This window comes from Nerophis lumbriciformis, linkage group LG22 (genome assembly GCF_033978685.3).
Source record: "Nerophis lumbriciformis linkage group LG22, RoL_Nlum_v2.1, whole genome shotgun sequence".
Lineage (NCBI taxonomy): Eukaryota > Metazoa > Chordata > Actinopteri > Syngnathiformes > Syngnathidae > Nerophis > Nerophis lumbriciformis.
Window position 1 is genome coordinate 6,600,479 of NC_084569.2, and position 21,516 is coordinate 6,621,994.

Below are 21,516 nucleotides of genomic sequence, written 5' to 3' on the forward strand. Positions count from 1 at the left end.
ACGAAAATTGTGTTGTTTTTAAAAAAATGCATAATTGTATGCAAACAACATAAACTATCGTTGTCACCTTATATTTGGAGGTTTTTTAATAAATAGCTTATTGTCCCTTACAATTTGCCGTAGATTCGGCATTCGTCAAGTGAGGAGCGTCTTGAGCGACTCTCCCAATAATGTCTGCGGGAAATATTTCCCGATTCTGGGAATGGGGAAGGAAGATTATTTGCGTGGGCAGGAACTCCGTGGATCACGCTAAAGAGTTGAAAACCGCTATTTCCACGTTAGGGTAAACAAGAAACATTTTGTTGTGGTTCAGTAAGTTCTGCCTTTTTCACCTTTGGACTCCCAGGCTCGACCAATCAAACTAGGGGAAGTGGATTGGACTTCCTTAAATATGTATATTTTATCGTTTAGAGAAACAACAACAATAGTGTTCTTTTTTTTAAATGCGTAATTTAATTTATAAAAAAAATTAATATCGATGTCATCTTACATTTGGAGTGTTTTTAACTCAGTTTACTGTCCCTTACAGTTTGCCGTAGATTAGGCATTAGTCAAGCGAAGAGCGTCTTGAGCGACTCTCCCAATAATGTCTGCGGGAAACATTTCCCGATTCTGGGAATGGGGAAGGAAGATTATTTGCGTGGGCAGGAACTACGTGGATCACGCTAAAGAGTTGAAAAACGCTATTTCCACGTTAGCGTAAACCAGAAATATTAATTTTTTCACCTTTGGACTCCCAGGCTCGACCAATCAAACTAGAAGGAGTGGATTGGACTTTCTTAAATATGTTTCTTTTCTCGTTTATAGAAACAACAACAATCGTGTTTTTTTTTAAAAAATGCGTAATTGTATGTAAAAAACATAAAATATCGATGTCACCTTACATTTGGAGTGTTTTTAAAATAGCTTACTGTCCCTTACAGTTTGCCGTAGATTAGGCATTAGTCATGCGAAGAGCGTCTTCAGCGACTCTCCCAATAATGTCTGCGGCAAATAGTTCCCGATTCTGGGAATGGGGAAGGAAGATTATTTGCGTGGGCAGGAACTCCGTGGATCACGCTAAAGAGTTGAAAACCGCTATTTCCACGTTAGGGTAAACAAGAAACATTTTGTTGTGGTTCAGTAAGTTCTGCCTTTTTCACCTTTGGACTCCCAGGCTCGACCAATCAAACTAGGGGAAGTGGATTGGACTTCCTTAAATATGTATATTTTATCGTTTAGAGAAACAACAACAATAGTGTTCTTTTTTTTAAATGCGTAATTTAATTTATAAAAAAAATTAATATCGATGTCATCTTACATTTGGAGTGTTTTTAACTCAGTTTACTGTCCCTTACAGTTTGCCGTAGATTAGGCATTAGTCAAGCGAAGAGCGTCTTGAGCGACTCTCCCAATAATGTCTGCGGGAAACATTTCCCGATTCTGGGAATGGGGAAGGAAGATTATTTGCGTGGGCAGGAACTACGTGGATCACGCTAAAGAGTTGAAAAACGCTATTTCCACGTTAGCGTAAACCAGAAATATTAATTTTTTCACCTTTGGACTCCCAGGCTCGACCAATCAAACTAGAAGGAGTGGATTGGACTTTCTTAAATATGTTTCTTTTCTCGTTTATAGAAACAACAACAATCGTGTTTTTTTTTAAAAAATGCGTAATTGTATGTAAAAAACATAAAATATCGATGTCACCTTACATTTGGAGTGTTTTTAAAATAGCTTACTGTCCCTTACAGTTTGCCGTAGATTAGGCATTAGTCATGCGAAGAGCGTCTTCAGCGACTCTCCCAATAATGTCTGCGGCAAATAGTTCCCGATTCTGGGAATGGGGAAGGAAGATTATTTGCGTGGGCAGGAACTCCGTGGATCACGCTAAAGAGTTGAAAAACGCTATTTCCACGTTAGCGTAAACCAGAAATATTTGTTTTTTCACCTTTGGACTCCCAGGCTCGACCAATCAAACTAGGAGGGAGTGGATTGGACTTCCTTAAATAAGTTTATTTTCTCGTTTATAGAAACAAAAACAATTGTGTTGTTTTTCTAAATGCGTAATTGTGTATTAAAAATATAAGATATCGATGTCACCTTACATTTGGAGTGTTTTTAAAATAGCTTATTGTCCCTTACACGTTGCCGTAGATTAGGCATTAACCGAGTGAAGAGCGTCGGTCAAAGTTTAGTTGACTTTAGCGACTCCTTCAATGATGGCTGCGGGAAATATTTCCCGATTCTGGGAATGGGGAAGGAAGATCATTTGCGTGGGCAGGAACTACGCGGATCACGCCAAAGAGTTGAAAAACGCCATCCCCACGGAGCCGGTGCTGTTCTTGAAGCCACCTTCCGCCTACGTCCGGGAGGGCTCGCCCATCCTGGTGCCCTCCTACTCCCGCAACCTGCACCATGAGGTGGAGCTCGGCGTGGTGATCGGCAAGGGCGGCACGGCCATCCCCCGAGCCGACGCCATGCAGCATGTGGCCGGGTACGCCCTGTGCTTGGACATGACCGCCAGGGACGTCCAGGACGAGTGCAAGTCCCAAGGTCTGCCCTGGACCCGGGCCAAGGCCTTCAACACCTCCTGCCCCGTCAGCGACTTCATCCCCAAGGAGAGCATCCCCGAGCCGGGTGACGTCACGCTGTGGCTGAAAGTCAACGAGCAGCTGAGACAATGTGGCTGCACCTCGCAGATGATCTTCTCCATCCCGCATCTCATCAGCTACATCAGCGACTTCATCACCCTGGAGGAGGGCGACCTCATTCTCACCGGGACCCCCAAGGGGGTGTCGGCCGTGCAGGAGCACGATGAGCTGCAGGCAGGCATAGAGGGAGTCATCACCATGCACTTCAAAGTGGACCGACAACTTCACTAGTCAAATGAATAATAATAATAAAAATATAAAAACTGTAAAAAAAAGAAGAAGAAGAATAAAATATTTTATTTGTAAAAAAGGACTTTACATTGAGTAAACAACCTCAAAGTGCTACAGTGTAAAAAAATAAAAAACAAAAAGATAATAAAAAATAAATAAAAACAAAAACTAGTACGCATATATCTAAAAAAAAAAAAGGCTTTTTTTAAAAAAAAGAAGGGTTTTTATGCCTTTTTTTAAAAACATCCACAGTCTGTGGTGCCCTCAGGTGGTCAGGGAGAGCGTTCCACAGACTGGGAGCGGCGGAGCAGAAAGCCCGGTTTCACATTGTTCGTAGCTTTGTCCTCGGAGGTTGGAGGAGGTTAGCCTGTCCGGAGCGGAGGTGTCGTGGGTGTATATATAATATATGTAATATATAATTTATAATTATATATTCAACATAATTATAATTATAAAATCCATCCATCCATGCATTTTCTACCGCTTATTCCCTTCGGGGTCGCGGGGGGCGCTGGAGCCTATCTCAGCTACATAAAATATATAATATAATATATAATTATATATTCAATATAATTATAATTATGAAATATATAATATAATAATAATAATAGATTTTATTTGTAAAAAGCACTTTACATTGAGTAAACAACCTCAAAGTGTATTAAAAAAATACAAATAAAAAGATAATAAAAAAAAATAAAAAAATAAAAACTATCCATCCATCCAACCATTTACTACCGCTTATTCCCTTCAGGGTCGCGGGGGGTGCTGGAGCCTATCTCAGCTACATAAAATATATATAATATAATATATAATTTATAATTATATATTCAATATAATTATAATTATGAAATATATAATCTAATAATAATAATAGATTTTATTTGTAAAAAGCACTTTACATTGAGTAAACAACCTCAAAAGTGTATTAAAAAAATACAAATAAAAAGATAATAAAAAATAAATAAAAATAAAAACTAGAACAGCCAAATAGCTAAAACTAGTACGCATATATCTAAAAAAAAAGGCTTTTTTAAAAAGAAGGGTTTTTATGCCTTTTTTTAAAAAGCATCCACAGTCTGTGGTGCCCTCAGGTGGTCAGGGAGAGCGTTCCACCGACTGGGAGTGGCGGAGCAGAAAGCCCGGTCTCCCATTGTTCGTAGCTTTGTCCTCGGAGGTTGGAGGAGGTTAGCCTGTCCGGAGCGGAGGTGTCGTGTGTATATATAATATATGTTATATATAATTTATAATTATATATTCAACATAATTATAATTATAAAATCCATCCATCCATGCATTTTCTACCGCTTATTCCCTTCGGGGTCGCGGGGGGCGCTGGAGCCTATCTCAGCTACTTAAAATATATATAATATAATATATAATTTATAATTATATATTCAATATAATTATAATTATGAAATATATAATATAATAATAATAGATTTTATTTGTAAAAAGCACTTTACATTGAGTAAACAACCTCAAAGTGTATTAAAAAAATAAAAAGATAATAAAAAATAAATAAAAATAAAAACTAGAACAGCCAAATAGCTAAAACTAGTACGCATATATCTAAAAAAAAAAAAGAGGCTTTTTTAAAAAGAAGGGTTTTTATGCCTTTTTTAAAAGCATCCACAGTCTGTGGTGCCCTCAGGTGGTCAGGGAGAGCGTTCCACCGACTGGGAGCGGCGGAGCAGAAAGCCCGGTCTCCCATTGTTCGTGGAAAGAATGGTCATTTTACACGTTTTGTACACGTTTTGGACAGTGTTGGTCCCCTTTTCAACCTTTCCACCCACTCAGTGGCCTAGTAGTTAGAGTGTCCGCCCTGAGATGGGTAGGTCGTGAGTTCAAACCCCGGCCGAGTCATACCAAAGACCACAAAAACAGGAACCCGTTACCTCCCTGCATCAAGGGGTGGAATTGGGGGTTGAATCACCAAAAAAATGATTCCTGGGCGCAGCCACTGCTGCTGCTCACTGCTCCCCTCACCTCCCAGGGGGTGATCAAGGGTGATGGGTCAAATGCAGAGAATAATTTCACCACACCTAGTGTGTGTGTGACAATCATTGGTACTTTATTTTTAACTATGGGTTAACTGGGTTGGTGGAGCGGCCGTGCCAGCAACTACAGGATTCCCGGTTCGATCCCCGCTTCCGCCATCCTAGTCACTGCCGTTGTGTCCTTGGGCAAGACACTTTACCCAGCTGCTCCCAGTGCCACCCACACTGGTTTAAATGTAACTTAGATAGTGGGGTTCACTATGTAAAGCGCTCTGAGTCACTAGAGAAAAGTGCTATATAAATATACTTCACTTCAGAAAAAAATGTATGCACTGTTTGAAATTGCATCCCTCTTAAACTTTAATGTTATTGCAACAAATATTACAGTATATTGTCATACTTTTCCAAACATTTTTATGTCTAAATAAAAATGCAACTTAGATATTGGGTTTCACAATGTAAAGCGCTTTGAGTCACTAGAGAAAAGCGCTATATAAATACAAGTCACAACTTTTAACTTTACACAGTGCCTTCAGCTGTAATGAAAACACTTTGCATTAACAAGAATAAAGTACACTTATGATTTGTTTATGTCTTTTTCGGTTTTAATCATAATTTAATAATTTTTCGGTTTTAACGGTTTTAACATAATAGTGAGAGTCCAGTCCATAGTGGACTGGACTCTCACACTATTATGTTAGATCCACTATGGACTGGACTCACACTATTAACTAGATCCACTATGGACTGGACTCTCACACTATTATGTTAGATCCACTATGGACTGAACTCTCACACTATTATGTTAGATCCACTATGGACTGGACTCTCACACTATCATGTTAGATCCACTATGGACTGGACTCTCACACTATTATGTTAGATCCACTATGGACTGGACTCTCACAATATTATTCTAGATCCACTATGGACTGGACTCTCACAATATTATGTTAGATCCACTATGGACTGGACTCTCACACTATTATGTTAGATCCACTATGGACTGGACTCTCACACTATTATGTTAGATCCACTATGGACTGGACTCTCACAATATTATTCTAGATCCACTATGGACTGGACTCTCACAATATTATGTTAGATCCACTATGGACTGGACTCACACTATTATGTTCGATCCACTATGGACTGGACTCTCCTATTATGTTAGATCCACTATGGACTGGACTCACACTATTATGTTAGATCCACTATGGACTGGACTCTCACACTATTATGTTAGATCCACTATGGACTGGACTCTCACAATATTATGCTAGATCCACTATGGACTGGACTCTCACAATATTATGCTAGATCCACTATGGACTGGACTCTCACAATATTATTCTAGATCCACTATGGACTGGACTCTCACAATATTATGTTAGATCCACTATGGACTGGACTCACACTATTATGTTCGATCCACTATGGACTGGACTCTCCTATTATGTTAGATCCACTATGGACTGGACTCACACTATTATGTTAGATCCACTATGGACTGGACTCTCACACTATTATGTTAGATCCACTATGGACTGGACTCTCACAATATTATGCTAGATCCACTATGGACTGGACTCTCACAATATTATGCTAGATCCACTCGGTCGTGTGGTCCTCCATGAACATGTTGATGTTTAAGTCACCTTTAAAAAAAAAGGGTATTTTAATGATCCATTAGGAAGAACCACCATCTTCCTTGTGCTGTATAAAAAGGGCAGTTGAAGCTGAAAGAGAAAGTCGTGTGCAGGACTTGAGAGGACTGGTGGTTTGGCAGCGGCCATCTGTGGCTGCTCCCAAAACCCGCCTCCCTCGCCAGGGGTTTGACGGAGTCACGCTCCAACACCAGGTTCCTGCTCGGAGACAAAAGATGGATACACTGTGAGATTTATTTTCCGTTCCAAACCACGTTGTCTGGCTTTTAAAAAAAAAAAAAAAAAAAATAGCATTTAGATTTTTTTTTTTTAAAATGTGCCATTGATCTGATGGAACATCTGCCGAGGGTTTTGTTACATCACTCCCACAAGGCGCTCTGCTTTCAGGATCGATCATCTGAGTGCGTGCACATCACCTTCACTCACCTGGGGACAGGGAATCATTTTGATAGAAGGCTAATATAGACACAGCATGTGTTGCCTTCATTATAACACTTATATAAGACCTTTAAAGTCATTTTGATAGTAGGCTAATATAGCTAATATAGACACTTGTTGCCTTCATTATAACACTTATATAAGACTTTTAAAGTCATTTTGATAGTAGGCTAATATAGCTAATATAGACACTTACTTCATGTGTTGTCGTCATTATAACACTTATATAAGACTTTTAAAGTAATTTTGATAGTAGGCTAATATAGACACTTACATCATGTGTTGTCTTCATTATAACACTTATATAAGACTTTTAAAGTCATTTTGATAGTAGGCTAATATAGCTAATATAGACACTTACATCATGTGTTGTCTTCATTATAACAATTATATAAGACTTTTAAAGTCATTTTGATAGTAGGCTAATATAGCTAACATAGACACTTGTTGCCTTCATTATAACACTTATATAAGACCTTTAAAGTCATTTTGATAGTAGGCTAATATAGCTAATATAGACACTTACATCATGTGTTGTCTTCATTATAACACTTATATAAGACTTTTAAAGTCATTTTGATAGTAGGCTAATATAGACACTTACATCATGTGTTGCCTTCATTATAACACTTATATAAGACCTTCAAAGTCATTTTGATAGTAGGCTAATATAGCTATTATAGACACTTACATCATGTGTTGTCTTCATTATAACACTTATGTAAGGCTTTTAAAGTCATTTTGATAGTAGGCTATTATAGCTAATATAGACACTTGTTGCCTTCATTATAACACTTATATAAGACTTTTAAAGTCATTTTGATAGTAGGCTAATATAGCTAATACAGACACTTACATCATGTGTTGTCTTCATTATAACACTTATATAAGACTTTTAAAGTAATTTTGATAGTAGGTTAATATAGACACATCATGTGTTGTCTTCATTATAACACTTACATAAGACTTTTAAAGTCATTTTGATAGTAGGCTATTATAGCTAATATAGACACTTACATCATGTGTTGTCTTCATTATAACACTTATATAAGACTTTTAAAGTCATTTTGATAGTAGGTTAATATAGACACTTACATCATGTGTTGTCTTCATTATAACACTTACATAAGACTTTTAAAGTCATTTTGATAGTAGTCTAAAATAGCTAATATAGACACTTACATCATGTGTTGTCTTCATTATAACACTTATATAAGACTTTTAAAGTCATTTTGATAGTAGGCTAATATAGACACTTACACCATGTGTTGTCTTCATTATAACACTTATATAAGACTTTTAAAGTCATTTTGATAGTAGTTTATTATAGCTAATATAGACACTTGTGACATCACATCTTATGCTAACATAACAGCTCCGGCATTTTAGAAGGTATTTGAATATTTTTCTATAAACACACATGTTTATATAGTATTTCTACATTGATTTGAAAAACGTTTTAAATTGGGCTGTTTCAAACTTGTTTAAAGTACAATTTTCTTTCCTAACTTGTATTATCATTATGGGTTGAAAAAAATCACATATTTTTTAAAATAAAAAATATCGTATTTTTCGGACTATAAATTCCTTTCATTTTCTCAAAACTCGACAGTGCACCTTATAACCCGGTGCGCCTATTGCAAGGAATACGTTTGGTTGTGCTTACCCACCTCGAAGCTAATTTATTCGGTACACAATGGAATGATAAGTGTGACCAGATAAGAGATATGTGTAGACTGCAATATGACTCAAGTAAACAACACAAACATATTCACGTTTTTCACTTTTTTGTGTATTCTAAATTGTAAAATATGCTGCGGCATCCCATTTAGAGCAGACATTGTGCAGTAAGTGATTGTTTTATTATGGCCGAAGTTTTGTATTTCTTGTTTAGAACTCAGCACTAATTCTACATGATGTTTAGTGTTTCACTAGAGCTGGATCCGTTCAGCACGCAGCTTTTAAAACTTGTAGCGCATCCTCCCTATGTTCAGGCTCAAAAATATAAGGTTCTGGATCCTCATTTGACCCAAAGTAGTCATTGTTGCCTGTCATGATTAGTAATAGTTGTTAAAGGAAAAAGCGAATGTGAAATCAATGCACGGCCGTAATGTTTACAATGACCACAATACTGTAAATATTACCATACAATTCCAGACTATAAGCTACTACTTTTTTCCCTACATTTTGAACCCCGCGGCTTATGAAACGGTGCGGCTAATTTATGGATTTTTTCCCCCCGCTAATTGCCATAATGTTTTGTGTTCAATAATTTACATTAAACTTAAACAGAAGACTGAGATATGGTGTGTTATTGTTTGTGCTATGGTGCCATCTTTTGTACGGGTGTGGCTTGTATCATGGTGTGCTCTATAGTCCGGAAAATACAGTACATTATTATGAACTTGCCTGTTACTACATTGCATACAGTATATACCTACAGCATGCACATAGAAGGGAAAAAATTTGATAGTAGGCTAATATAGCTATTATAGACACTTACATCATGTGTTGTCTTCATTATAACACTTATGTAAGGCTTTTAAAGTCATTTTGATAGTAGGCTATAATAGCTAATATAGACACTTGTTGCCTTCATTATAACACTTATATAAGACTTTTAAAGTCATTTTGATAGTAGGCTAATATAGCTAATATAGACACATCATGTGTTGCCTTCATTATAACACTTATATAAGACTTTTAAAGTCATTTTGATAGTAGGCTAATATAGACACTTACATCATGTGTTGTCTTCATTATAACACTTATATAAGACCTTTAAAGTCATTTTGATAGTAGGCTAATATAGCTATTATAGACACTTACATCATGTGTTGTCTTCATTATAACAATTATATAAGACTTTTAAAGTCATTTTGATAGTAGGCTAATATAGACACTTACATCATGTGTTGTCTTCATTATAACAATTATATAAGACTTTTAAAGTCATTTTGATAGTAGGCAAATATAGACACTTACATCATGTGTTGTCTTCATTATAACAATTATATAAGACTTTTAAAGTCATTTTGATAGTAGGCGAATATAGACACTTACATCATGTGTTGTCTTCATTATAACACTTATATAAGACTTTTAAAGTCATTTTGATAGTAGGCTAATATAGCTAATATAGACACTTACATCATGTGTTGTCTTCATTATAACACTTATAAAATACTTTTAAAGTCATTTTGATAGTTTGATAGTAGGCTAATATAGACACTTACATCATGTGCTGTCTTCATTATAACACTTATATAAGACTTTTAAAGTCATTTTGATAGTAGGCTAATATAGACACTTACATCATGTGCTGTCTTCATTATAACACTTATATAAGACCTTTAAAGTCATTTTGATAGTAGGCTAATATAGCTATTATAGACACTTACATCATGTGTTGTCTTCATTATAACACTTATATAAGACTTTTAAAGTCATTTTGATAGTAGGCTATTATAGCTAACATAGACACTTACATCATGTGTTGTCTTCATTATAACACTTATAAAATACTTTTAAAGTCATTTTGATAGTTTGATAGTAGGCTAATATAGACACTTACATCATGTGCTGTCTTCATTATAACACTTATATAAGACTTTTAAAGTCATTTTGATAGTAGGCTAATATAGACACTTACATCATGTGCTGTCTTCATTATAACACTTATATAAGACCTTTAAAGTCATTTTGATAGTAGGCTAATATAGCTATTATAGACACTTACATCATGTGTTGTCTTCATTATAACACTTATATAAGACTTTTAAAGTCATTTTGATAGTAGGCTATTATAGCTAACATAGACACTTACATCATGTGTTGTCTTCATTATAACACTTATAAAATACTTTTAAAGTCATTTTGATAGTTTGATAGTAGGCTAATATAGACACTTACATCATGTGCTGTCTTCATTATAACACTTATATAAGACTTTTAAAGTCATTTTGATAGTAGGCTAATATAGACACTTACATCATGTGCTGTCTTCATTATAACACTTATATAAGACCTTTAAAGTCATTTTGATAGTAGGCTAATATAGCTATTATAGACACTTACATCATGTGTTGTCTTCATTATAACACTTATATAAGACTTTTAAAGTCATTTTGATAGTAGGTTATTATAGCTAACATAGACACTTACATCATGTGTTGTCTTCATTATAACACTTATAAAATACTTTTAAAGTCATTTTGATAGTTTGATAGTAGGCTAATATAGACACTTACATCATGTGCTGTCTTCATTATAACACTTATATAAGACTTTTAAAGTCATTTTGATAGTAGGCTAATATAGACACTTACATCATGTGCTGTCTTCATTATAACACTTATATAAGACCTTTAAAGTCATTTTGATAGTAGGCTAATATAGCTATTATAGACACTTACATCATGTGTTGTCTTCATTATAACACTTATATAAGAATTTTAAAGTCATTTTGATAGTAGGTTATTATAGCTAACATAGACACTTACATCATGTGTTGTCTTCATTATAACACTTATAAAATACTTTTAAAGTCATTTTGATAGTTTGATAGTAGGCTAATATAGACACTTACATCATGTGCTGTCTTCATTATAACACTTATATAAGACTTTTAAAGTCATTTTGATAGTAGGCTAATATAGACACTTACATCATGTGCTGTCTTCATTATAACACTTATATAAGACCTTTAAAGTCATTTTGATAGTAGGCTAATATAGCTATTATAGACACTTACATCATGTGTTGTCTTCATTATAACAATTATATAAGACTTTTAAAGTCATTTTGATAGTAGGCTAATATAGACACTTACATCATGTGTTGTCTTCATTATAGCACTTATATAAGACTTTTAAAGTCATTTTGATAGTAGGCTAATATAGCTAATATAGACACTTACATCATGGTGTGCTCTATAGTCCGGAAAATACAGTACATTATTATGAACTTGCCTGTTACTACATTGCATACAGTATATACCTACAGCATGCACATAGAAGGGAAAAAATTTGAGTTTTACTCAATAGCAGACACAATTTTACAAGAAAAGCTGAACATTTTGGCAATTTTATGAAAATAGTCGAAATTTTACTCGACAAAAATCACAATTGTATTATTATTTTTTTTAAATTTTGGCAATATTATAATAATAATAATCCGAATTTTACTTGGCAAAATTATGACAAAATTCATAATTTTACTCAAAAAATTTCACTATTTTACAAGAATAACAAAAAAATTGGCAATATTGTGGTAATAGTCAGAATTTTATATGACAAATGTCACCATTTTGCGTTAAAGAGTAATAATTTTACGAGAAAATATTGCAATATTTCAGAAACAGAAAGAATATGAGAAATTGTTCCCATTTTTTTAAGAAATAAGTCCACACATTGTGAGAAAAAGAAAAAGAAAAAGGTTTTTGGATGTTTTTTTAGAGTGCTTTTTCGGCGGAATAGAGCAAATCCCCATTACCTCCACTGTTAGCTGACACTTGCTAGTGTTTATTTACAAATTAGAATGCATGAAAAAGAAGAAGCGTTCTTCTGCGGAAACAGTGCAGTTCCCATTAAACATGAAGTATTGCAATGTTGTTCAGAAAAATGTGGGATCAAAGAGACATTTAAATGGTTTTGAGCGTTTCATTTTGAATTAAAAAGAAAAAAGGAAAAAAAAAGAGTGACTATTATTTTCTGTCAAATTTCAAAGCCTGTCACAAAACTGTCCCAAGTCTCCCAAGGTTTAAAGATAATTGGATCTTGCAAAGCCACCCTTGTTGTAGTGTGTGTGTGTGTGTGTGTGTGTGTGTGTGTGTGTTCTTGTATTTCAACCCTTCTTGAGACATGAAGAGGGAAAAGTATCTTCCATATGAGGAGGTGTGAACAAGTGATGACATAAATCAATAACATTGCATCTAATAGAGAATGTCTCATTTGCACCCCTGCTGGTGACATCTATCAAAATGAGGGTGGTCCCAAAAAGGAGGGATTTTTCAAATTGACTGTGTGTCGCTTTTAAATGTGCTCCCCCCTCTGGTCAACATATGAAATAACAAGTGTGTGTAAAATTTCGAAGTGCTCCCCCTCTGGTCAACATATGTAATAACAGGTGAGTGTAAGAAATTGAAATGCGCCCCCTTTGGCCAAAATTAATAAAACATTTTAAATAAATATGTATACTGTAATAACTTGAAGTAAATAATGAAAATTAAAAACCAATTACAAACAAAAAATTCCAAATCATAATAATGAACTAAAAGTAGTCTTTTTCTAACAATGTGTGCACTTCTTTCTTAAAAAAAATGGGAACAATTTCTCATATTCTTTCTGTTTCTGAAATATTGCAATATTTTCTCGTAAAATTATTACTCTTTAACGCAAAATGGTGACATTTGTCGTATAAAATTCTGACTTTTACCACAATATTGCCAATTTTTTTGTTATTCTTGTAAAATAGTGAAATTTTTTTGAGTAAAATTATGAATTTTGTCATAATTTTGCCAAGTAAAATTCGGATTATTATTATTATAATATTGCCAAAATTTTAATTTAAAAAAAATAAAATTGTGACTTTTGTCGAGTAAAATTTCGACTATTTTCATAAAATTGCCAAAATGTTCAGCTTTTCTTGTAAAATTGTGTCTGTTATTGAGTAAAACTCAAATTTTTATCACAATATTGGACAAAATTTTGACTTGCGTTGAGTAAAATGACGACTTTTATTATAATACTGCCAAAAGTTTTTCTTGTGAAATTCCAACTAATTTTTCCCAACAAGCTTTGTTATATTTGCATAGTATGTATATATTATTAATGTTGTAAATACACATCTTTATATATCTAGAAAGGCTGGTCCTAAAGAGGGAGGCATTTTTCTCAGGTCTCAAGAAGGCAAGCAATCCAAGAATGTGTGTGTGTGTGTGTGTGTGGGTGTATTCTTGTATTTCTACCCTTCTTGAGACATGAAGAGGGAAAAGTATCTTCCATATGAGGAGGTGTGAACAAGTGATGACATAAATCAATAACATTGCATCTAATAGAGAATGTCTCATTTGCACCCCTGCTGGTGACATCTATCAAAATGAGGCTGGTACCAAAAAGGAGGGATTTTTCAAATTGACTGTGTGTCGCTTTTAAATGTGCTCCCCCTCTGGTCAACATATGAAATAACAAGTGTGTGTAAAAACTTTGAAGTGCTCCCCCTCTGGTCAACATATGTAATAACAGGTGAGTGTAAGAAATTGAAATGCACCCCCTTTGGCCAAAATTAATAAAACATTTTAAATAAATATGTATACTGTAATAACTTGAAGTAAATAATGAAAATTAAAAACCAATTACAAACAAAAAAATTCCAAATCATAATAATGAACTAAAAGTAGTCTTTTTCTCACAATGTGTGGACTTCTTTCTTAAAAAAAAATGGGAACAATTTCTCATATTCTTTCTGTTTCTGAAATATTGCAATATTTTCTCGTAAAATTATTACTCTTTAACGCAAAGTGGTGACATTTGTCATATAAAATTCGGACTTTTACCACAATATTGCCAATTTTTTTGTTATTCTTGTAAAATAGTGACATTTTTTTGAGTAAAATTATGAATTTTGTCATAATTTTGCCAAGTAAAATTCGAATTATTATTATTATAATATTGCCAAAATTTAAATTTTTTTTTAAATAAAATTGTGACTTTTGTCGAGTAAAATTTCGACTATTTTCATAAAATTGCCAAAATGTTCAGCTTTTCTTGTAAAATTGTGTCTGCTATTGAGTAAAACTCAAATTTTTATCACAATATTGGACAAAATTTTGACTTGCGTTGAGTAAAATGACGACTTTTATTATAATACTGCCAAAAGTTTTTCTTGTGAAATTCCAACTCATTTTTCCCAACAAGATTTGTTATATTTGCATAGTATGTATATATTATTAATGTTGTAAATACACATCTTTATATATCTAGAAAGGCTGGTCCTAAAGAGGGAGGCATTTTTCTCAGGTCTCAAGAAGGTAAGCAATCCAAGAATGTGTGTGTGTGTGTGTGTGTGTGGGTGTATTCTTGTATTTCTACCCTTCTTGAGACATGAAGAAGGAAAAGTATCTTCCATATGAGGAGGTGTGAACAAGTGATGACATAAATCAATAACATTGCATCTAATAGAGAATGTCTCATTTGCACCCCTGCTGGTGACATCTATCAAAATGAGGGTGGTCCCAAAAAGGAGGGATTTTTCACATTGACTGTGTGTCGCTTTTAAATGTGCTCCCCCCTCTGGTCAACATATGAAATAACAAGTGTGTGTAACATTTTGAAGTGCTCCCCCTCTGGTCAACATATGTAATAACAGGTGAGTGTAAGAAATTGAAATGCGCCCCCTTTGGCCAAAATTAATAAAACATTTTAAATAAATATGTATACAAAGACATACTGTAATAACTTGAAGTAAATAATGAAAATTAAAAACCAATTACAAACAAAAAATTCCAAATCATAATAATTAACTAAAAGTAGTCTTTTTCTCACAATGTGTGGACTTCTTTCTTAAAAAAAAAATGGGAACAATTTCTCATATTCTTTCTGTTTCGGAAATATTGCAATATTTTCTCGTAAAATTATTACTCTTTAACGCAAAATGGTGACATTTGTCATATAAAATTCTGACTTTTACCACAATATTGCCAATTTTTTTGTTATTCTTGTAAAATAGTGACATTTTTTTGAGTCAAATTATGAATTTTGTCATAATTTTGCCAAGTAAAATTCGGATTATTATTATTATAATATTGCCAAAATTTAATTTAAAAAAAAATAAAATTGTGACTTTTGTCGAGTAAAATTTCGACTATTTTCATAAAATTGCCAAAATGTTCAGCTTTTCTTGTAAAATTGTGTCTGCTATTGAGTAAAACTCAAATTTTTTATCACAATATTGGACAAAATTTTGACTTGCGTTGAGTAAAATGACGACTTTTATTATAATACTGCCAAAAGTTTTTCTTGTGAAATTCCAACTAATTTTTCCCAACAAGTTTTGTTATATTTTTGTATAGTATGTATATATTATTAATGTTGTAAATACACATCTTTATATATCTAGAAAGGCTGGTCCTAAAGAGGGAGGCATTTTTCTCAGGTCTCAAGAAGGTAAGAAATCCAAGAATGTGTGTGTGTGTGTGTGTGTGTGTGTTCTTGTATTTCTACCCTTCTTGAGACATGAAGAGGGAAAAGTATCTTCCATATGAGGAGGTGTGAACAAGTGATGACATAAATCATGGTCCCAATAACATTGCATCTAATAGAGATTTATTTTTATTTTTTATAAAACATAATTTTTTTTAAAATAAAACGTATAATTGACGGATAGATGTGAAGTTGATCCTGGGATTTAAGTGTTGAAAGTAAAAATAATATACTGTTTATTGATAAATGACTAATTTTTGCCACTTTTATGAGTTATTAGTTATTTTGGATCCTTGAAGCCTTTGGTGGGATTTAAAAACTGTCATTGCTCAAGAAAAAATATTGAATCAAAATCAATATTGTTATGAATTATTGATCTATTCAAGGCTCCAATTACTTCACTTTGGTATATTATTTTAGGGGAAAATACTGAATATTTTGTGTGTTTGCCGTACAAATAAAACAAGGTTTTTCTTTTGACAAGAGGAATACAAATAAAAACGTACAATTGACGGAGAGATCTGAAGTTAATCCTGTGATTTGAGCGTTGAAAGTAAAAATAGTATATATATTCATCGATAAATGACTTATTTTTAACATTTTTATGAGCGGGCCGTTTTGGATCCCAGTGACCTTTAGTGGGATTTAAAAAAAAAAGTTTTTTAATTAAAAAAACTGTCACTGCACAAAAAATAATCAAAAAATGATAATGAATAAAAATCAATGTTGTTATTAATTATTGATCTATTAAAATTTTTTATTAATTCACTTTGGAATATATATATATATATATATATATATATATATATATATATATATATATATATATATATATATATATATATATATATATATAGTCTGCATTGCTGACTTGTCTCCACTAAAGATGATCTCTTGCTGGCCCCACTATGGACTGGACTCTCACACTATTATGTTAGATCCACTATGGACTGGACTCTCACAATATTATGTTAGATCCACTATGGACTGGACTCTCTCACTATTCTGTTTGATCCACTATGGACTGGAGTCTCACAATATTATGTTAGATCCACTATGGACTGGACTCTCACACTATTATGTTAGATCCACTATGGACTGGACTCTCACACTATTATGTTAGATCCACTATGGACTAGACTCTCACACTATTATATTAGATCCACTATGGATTGGACTCTCACTATTATGTTAGATCCACTATGGACTGGACTCTCACACTATTATGTTAGATCCACTATGGACTGGACTCTCACACTATTATGCTAGATCCACTATGGACTGGACTCTCACACTATTATGTTAGATCCACTATGGACTGGATTCTCACACTATTATGTTAGATCCACTATGGACTGGACTCTCACACTATTATGTCAGATCCACTATGGACTGGACTCTCACACTATTATGTTAGATCCACCATGGACTGGACTCTCACTATTATGTTAGATCCACCATGGACTGGACTCTCACTATTATGTTAGATCCACTATGGACTGGACTCTCACTATTATGTTAGATCCACTATGGACTGGACTCTCACACTATTATGTTAGATCCACTATGGACTGGACTCTCACTATTATGTTAGATCCACTATGGACCGGACTCTCACACTTTTATGTTAGATCCGCTATGGACTAGACTCTCACACTATTATGTTAGATCCACTATGGACTGGACTCTCACACTATTATGTTAGATCCACTATGGACTGGACTCTCACACTATTATGTTAGATCCACTATGGACTGGACTCTCACACTATTATGTTAAATCCACTATGGACTGGACTCTCACACTATTATGTTAGATCCACTATGGACTGGACTCCCACACTATTATGTTGGATCCACTATGGACTGGACTCTCACACTATTATGTTAGATCCACTATGGACTGGACTCTCACACTATTATGTTAGATCCACTATGGACTGGACTCTCACACTATTATGTTAGATCCACTATGGACTGGACTCTCACACTATTATGTTAGATCCACTATGGACTGGACTCTCACACTATTATGTTAGATCCACTATGGACTGGACTCTCAAACTATTATGTTAGATCCACTATGGACTGGACTCTCACTATTATGTTAGATCCACTATGGACTGGACTCTCACACTATTATGTTAGATCCACTATGGACTGGACTCTCACACTATTATGTTAGATCCACTATGGACTGGACTCTCTCACTATTATGTTAGATCCACTATGGACTGGACTCTCACACTATTATGTTAGATCCACTATGGACTGAACTCTCACACTATTATGTTAGATCCACTATGGACTGGACTCTCACAATTATGTAGATCCACTATGGACTGGACTCTCTCACTATTATGTTAGATCCACTATGGACTGGACTCTCACACTATTATGTCAGATCCACTATGGACTGGACTCACACTATTATGTTAGATCCACTATGGACTGGACTCTCACACTATTATGTTAGATCCACTATGGACTGGACTCTCACTATTATGTTAGATCCACTATGGACTGGACTCTCACTATTATGTTAGATCCACTATGGACTGGACTCTCACTATTTTGTTAGATCCACTATGGACTGGACTCTCACTATTATGTTAGATCCACTATGGACTGGACTCTCACACTATTATGTTAGATCCACTATGGACTGGACTCTCACACTATTATGTTAGATCCACTATGGACTGGACTCTCACTATTATGTTAGATCCACTATGGACTGGACTCTCACACTATTATGTTAGATCCACTATAGACTGGACTCTCACTATTATGTTAGATCCACTATGGACTGGACTCTCACTATTATGTTAGATCCACTATGGACTGGACTCTCACACTATTATGTTAGATCCACTCGACGGTCCCCTCCAAGGTTTGTCATTGTCATCCCATTGGGGTTGAGTTTTTCCTTGCCCTGATGTGGGATCTGAGCCGAGGATGTCTTTGTGGCTTGTGCAGCCCTTTGAGACACTTGTGATTTAGGGCTATATAAGTAAACTTTGATTGATTGATATCTAGAAAGGGTGGTCCTAAAGAGGGAGGCATTTTTCAGAGGTTCAAGAAGGTAGGAAATCCAAGAATGTGTGTGCGTGTGTGTGTGTGTGTGTGTGTGTGTGTGTGTGTGTGTGTGTTTTGAGAAAATGACCACTGACCAAGTTGCGTGCTGTGCTGAATGTCACCAGACTTTGCTGTGGTGAAGCGGTTCTCTGCCAAAAAGCAAAAAACATTGGAGGAAGTGAGTCAGGGAGAATTGCATGAAAGCAATCACACACACGACTTAGTCCATAACACACAAGAAAGATGAAGTCACACACACTTTCTGCATACCAGCCTGCTGTTAAATAATATGACAACCCTGCAGTGGATGAAGATCCTCTTCTCACAGGTTCATTGTGCTGTTGTTGGGAGTATTGGCTGCAAATAAAAAGCATCCCAGCATGAAGTCCAGGTGCAAATCTCCTTCCACTTCCACTGCGTGAGTGCACACATTGTGTTACAAAAAAAAAAAAGCTCAGCTGGAGGAACAAAAGTGTGTCGTGCATGATGGAACACATGTAACTGTTAAACGTATCTGTGAGCCACATCCTAAACAGCTTAAGTCACACTTGCCAACCTTGAGACCTCCGATTTCGGGAGGTGGGGGGTGGGGGCGTGGTTGGAGGTGGGACGGGGCGTGGTTGGGGGCGTGGTTAAGAGGGGAGGAGTATATTGACAGCTAGAATTCACCAAGTCAAGTATTTCATACACATATATATATATATATCTACATCCTGAAAATATGCAAACAAAACTGTGTTTAGATCATTGATACTTCAAACTTGCACAAATATAACATGAATATAACATAACTTGGCTTCTGAGAGCTTCAAAATGCCATCCATCCATCCATCCATCTTCTTCCGCTTATCCGAGGTCGGGTCGCGGGGGCAGCAGCCTAAGCAGGGAAGCCCAGACTTCCCTCTCCCCAGCCACTTCGTCCAGCTCCTCCCGGGGGATCCCGAGGCGTTCCCAGGCCAGCCGGGAGACATAGTCTTCCCAGCGTGTCCTGGGTCTTCCTCGTGGCCTCCTACCGGTCAGACATGCCCTAAACACCTCCTTAGGGAGGCGCTCGGGTGGCATCCTGACCAGATGCCCGAACCACCTCATCTGGCTCCTCTCGATGTGGAGGAGCAGCGGCTTTACTTTGAGTTCCCCCCGGATGACAGAGCTTCTCACCCTATCTCTAAGGGAGAGCCCCGCCACCCGGCGGAGGAAACTCATTTCGGCCGCTTGTACCCGTGATCTTGTCCTTTCGGTCATAACCCAAAGCTCATGACCATAGGTGAGGATGAGAACGTAGATCGACCGGTAAATTGAGAGCTTTGCCTTCCGGCTCAGCTTCTTCTTCACCACAACGGATCGATACAGCGTCCGCATTACTGAAGACGCCGCACCGATCCGCCTGTCGATCTCACGATCCACTCTTCCCTCACTTGTGAACAAGACTCCGAGGTACTTGAACTCCTCCACTTGGGGCAAGATCTCCTCCCCAACCCGGAGATGGCACTCCACCCTTTTCCGGGCGAGAACCATGGACTCGGCCTTGGAGGTGCTGATTCTCATCCCAGTCGCTTCACACTCAGCTGCGAACCGATCCAGTGAGAGCTGAAGATCCTGGCCAGATGAAGCCATCAGGACCAAATCATCTGCAAAAAGCAGAGACCTAATCCTGCAGCCACCAAACCGGATCCCCTCAACGCCTTGACTGCGCCTAGAAATTCTGTCCATAAAAGTTATGAACAGAATCGGTGACAAAGGGCAGCCTTGGCGGAGTCCAACCCTCACCGGAAACGTGTCCGACTTACTGCCGGCAATGCGGACCAAGCTCTGACACTGATCATACAGGGAGCGGACCGCCACAATAAGACAGTCCGATACCCCATACTCTCTGAGCACTCCCCACAGGACTTCCCGGGGTACACGGTCGAATGCCTTCTCCAAGTCCACAAAGCACATGTAGACTGGTTGGGCAAACTCCCATGCACCCTCAAGGACCCTGCCGAGAGTATAGAGCTGGTCCACAGTTCCACGACCAGGACGAAAACCACACTGTTCCTCCTGAATCCGAGGTTCGACTATCCGGCGTAGCCTCCTCTCCAGTACACCTGAATAGACCTTACCGGGAAGGCTGAGGAAGCTACAGAAGCTTCAAAATGTAATAAATAAAATGCTAAAGTTTTTGATAAACAAACAATTATTTTAATAAATAAATATGGTCATTTTAAATGAATTATTATGATAATTTAAAATTAATTATTTCAAATATGTTTATTTTAATGTGCCGGTAT

General features: G+C 35.9%; 1 protein-coding gene across 1 annotated transcript; it reads left to right on the forward strand.

Annotated features, from left to right (window-relative positions):
- The first annotated feature begins 2,122 nt into the window (after nt 1-2,122).
- On the forward strand, nt 2,123-3,375 carry fahd1 (fumarylacetoacetate hydrolase domain containing 1). Its single transcript, XM_061973460.2, has one exon. It carries the CDS (start codon nt 2,199-2,201, stop codon nt 2,862-2,864), a length of 666 nt encoding a protein of 221 aa, XP_061829444.1. The 5' UTR covers nt 2,123-2,198; the 3' UTR covers nt 2,865-3,375.
- Nucleotides 3,376-21,516: the final 18,141 nt, after the last annotated feature.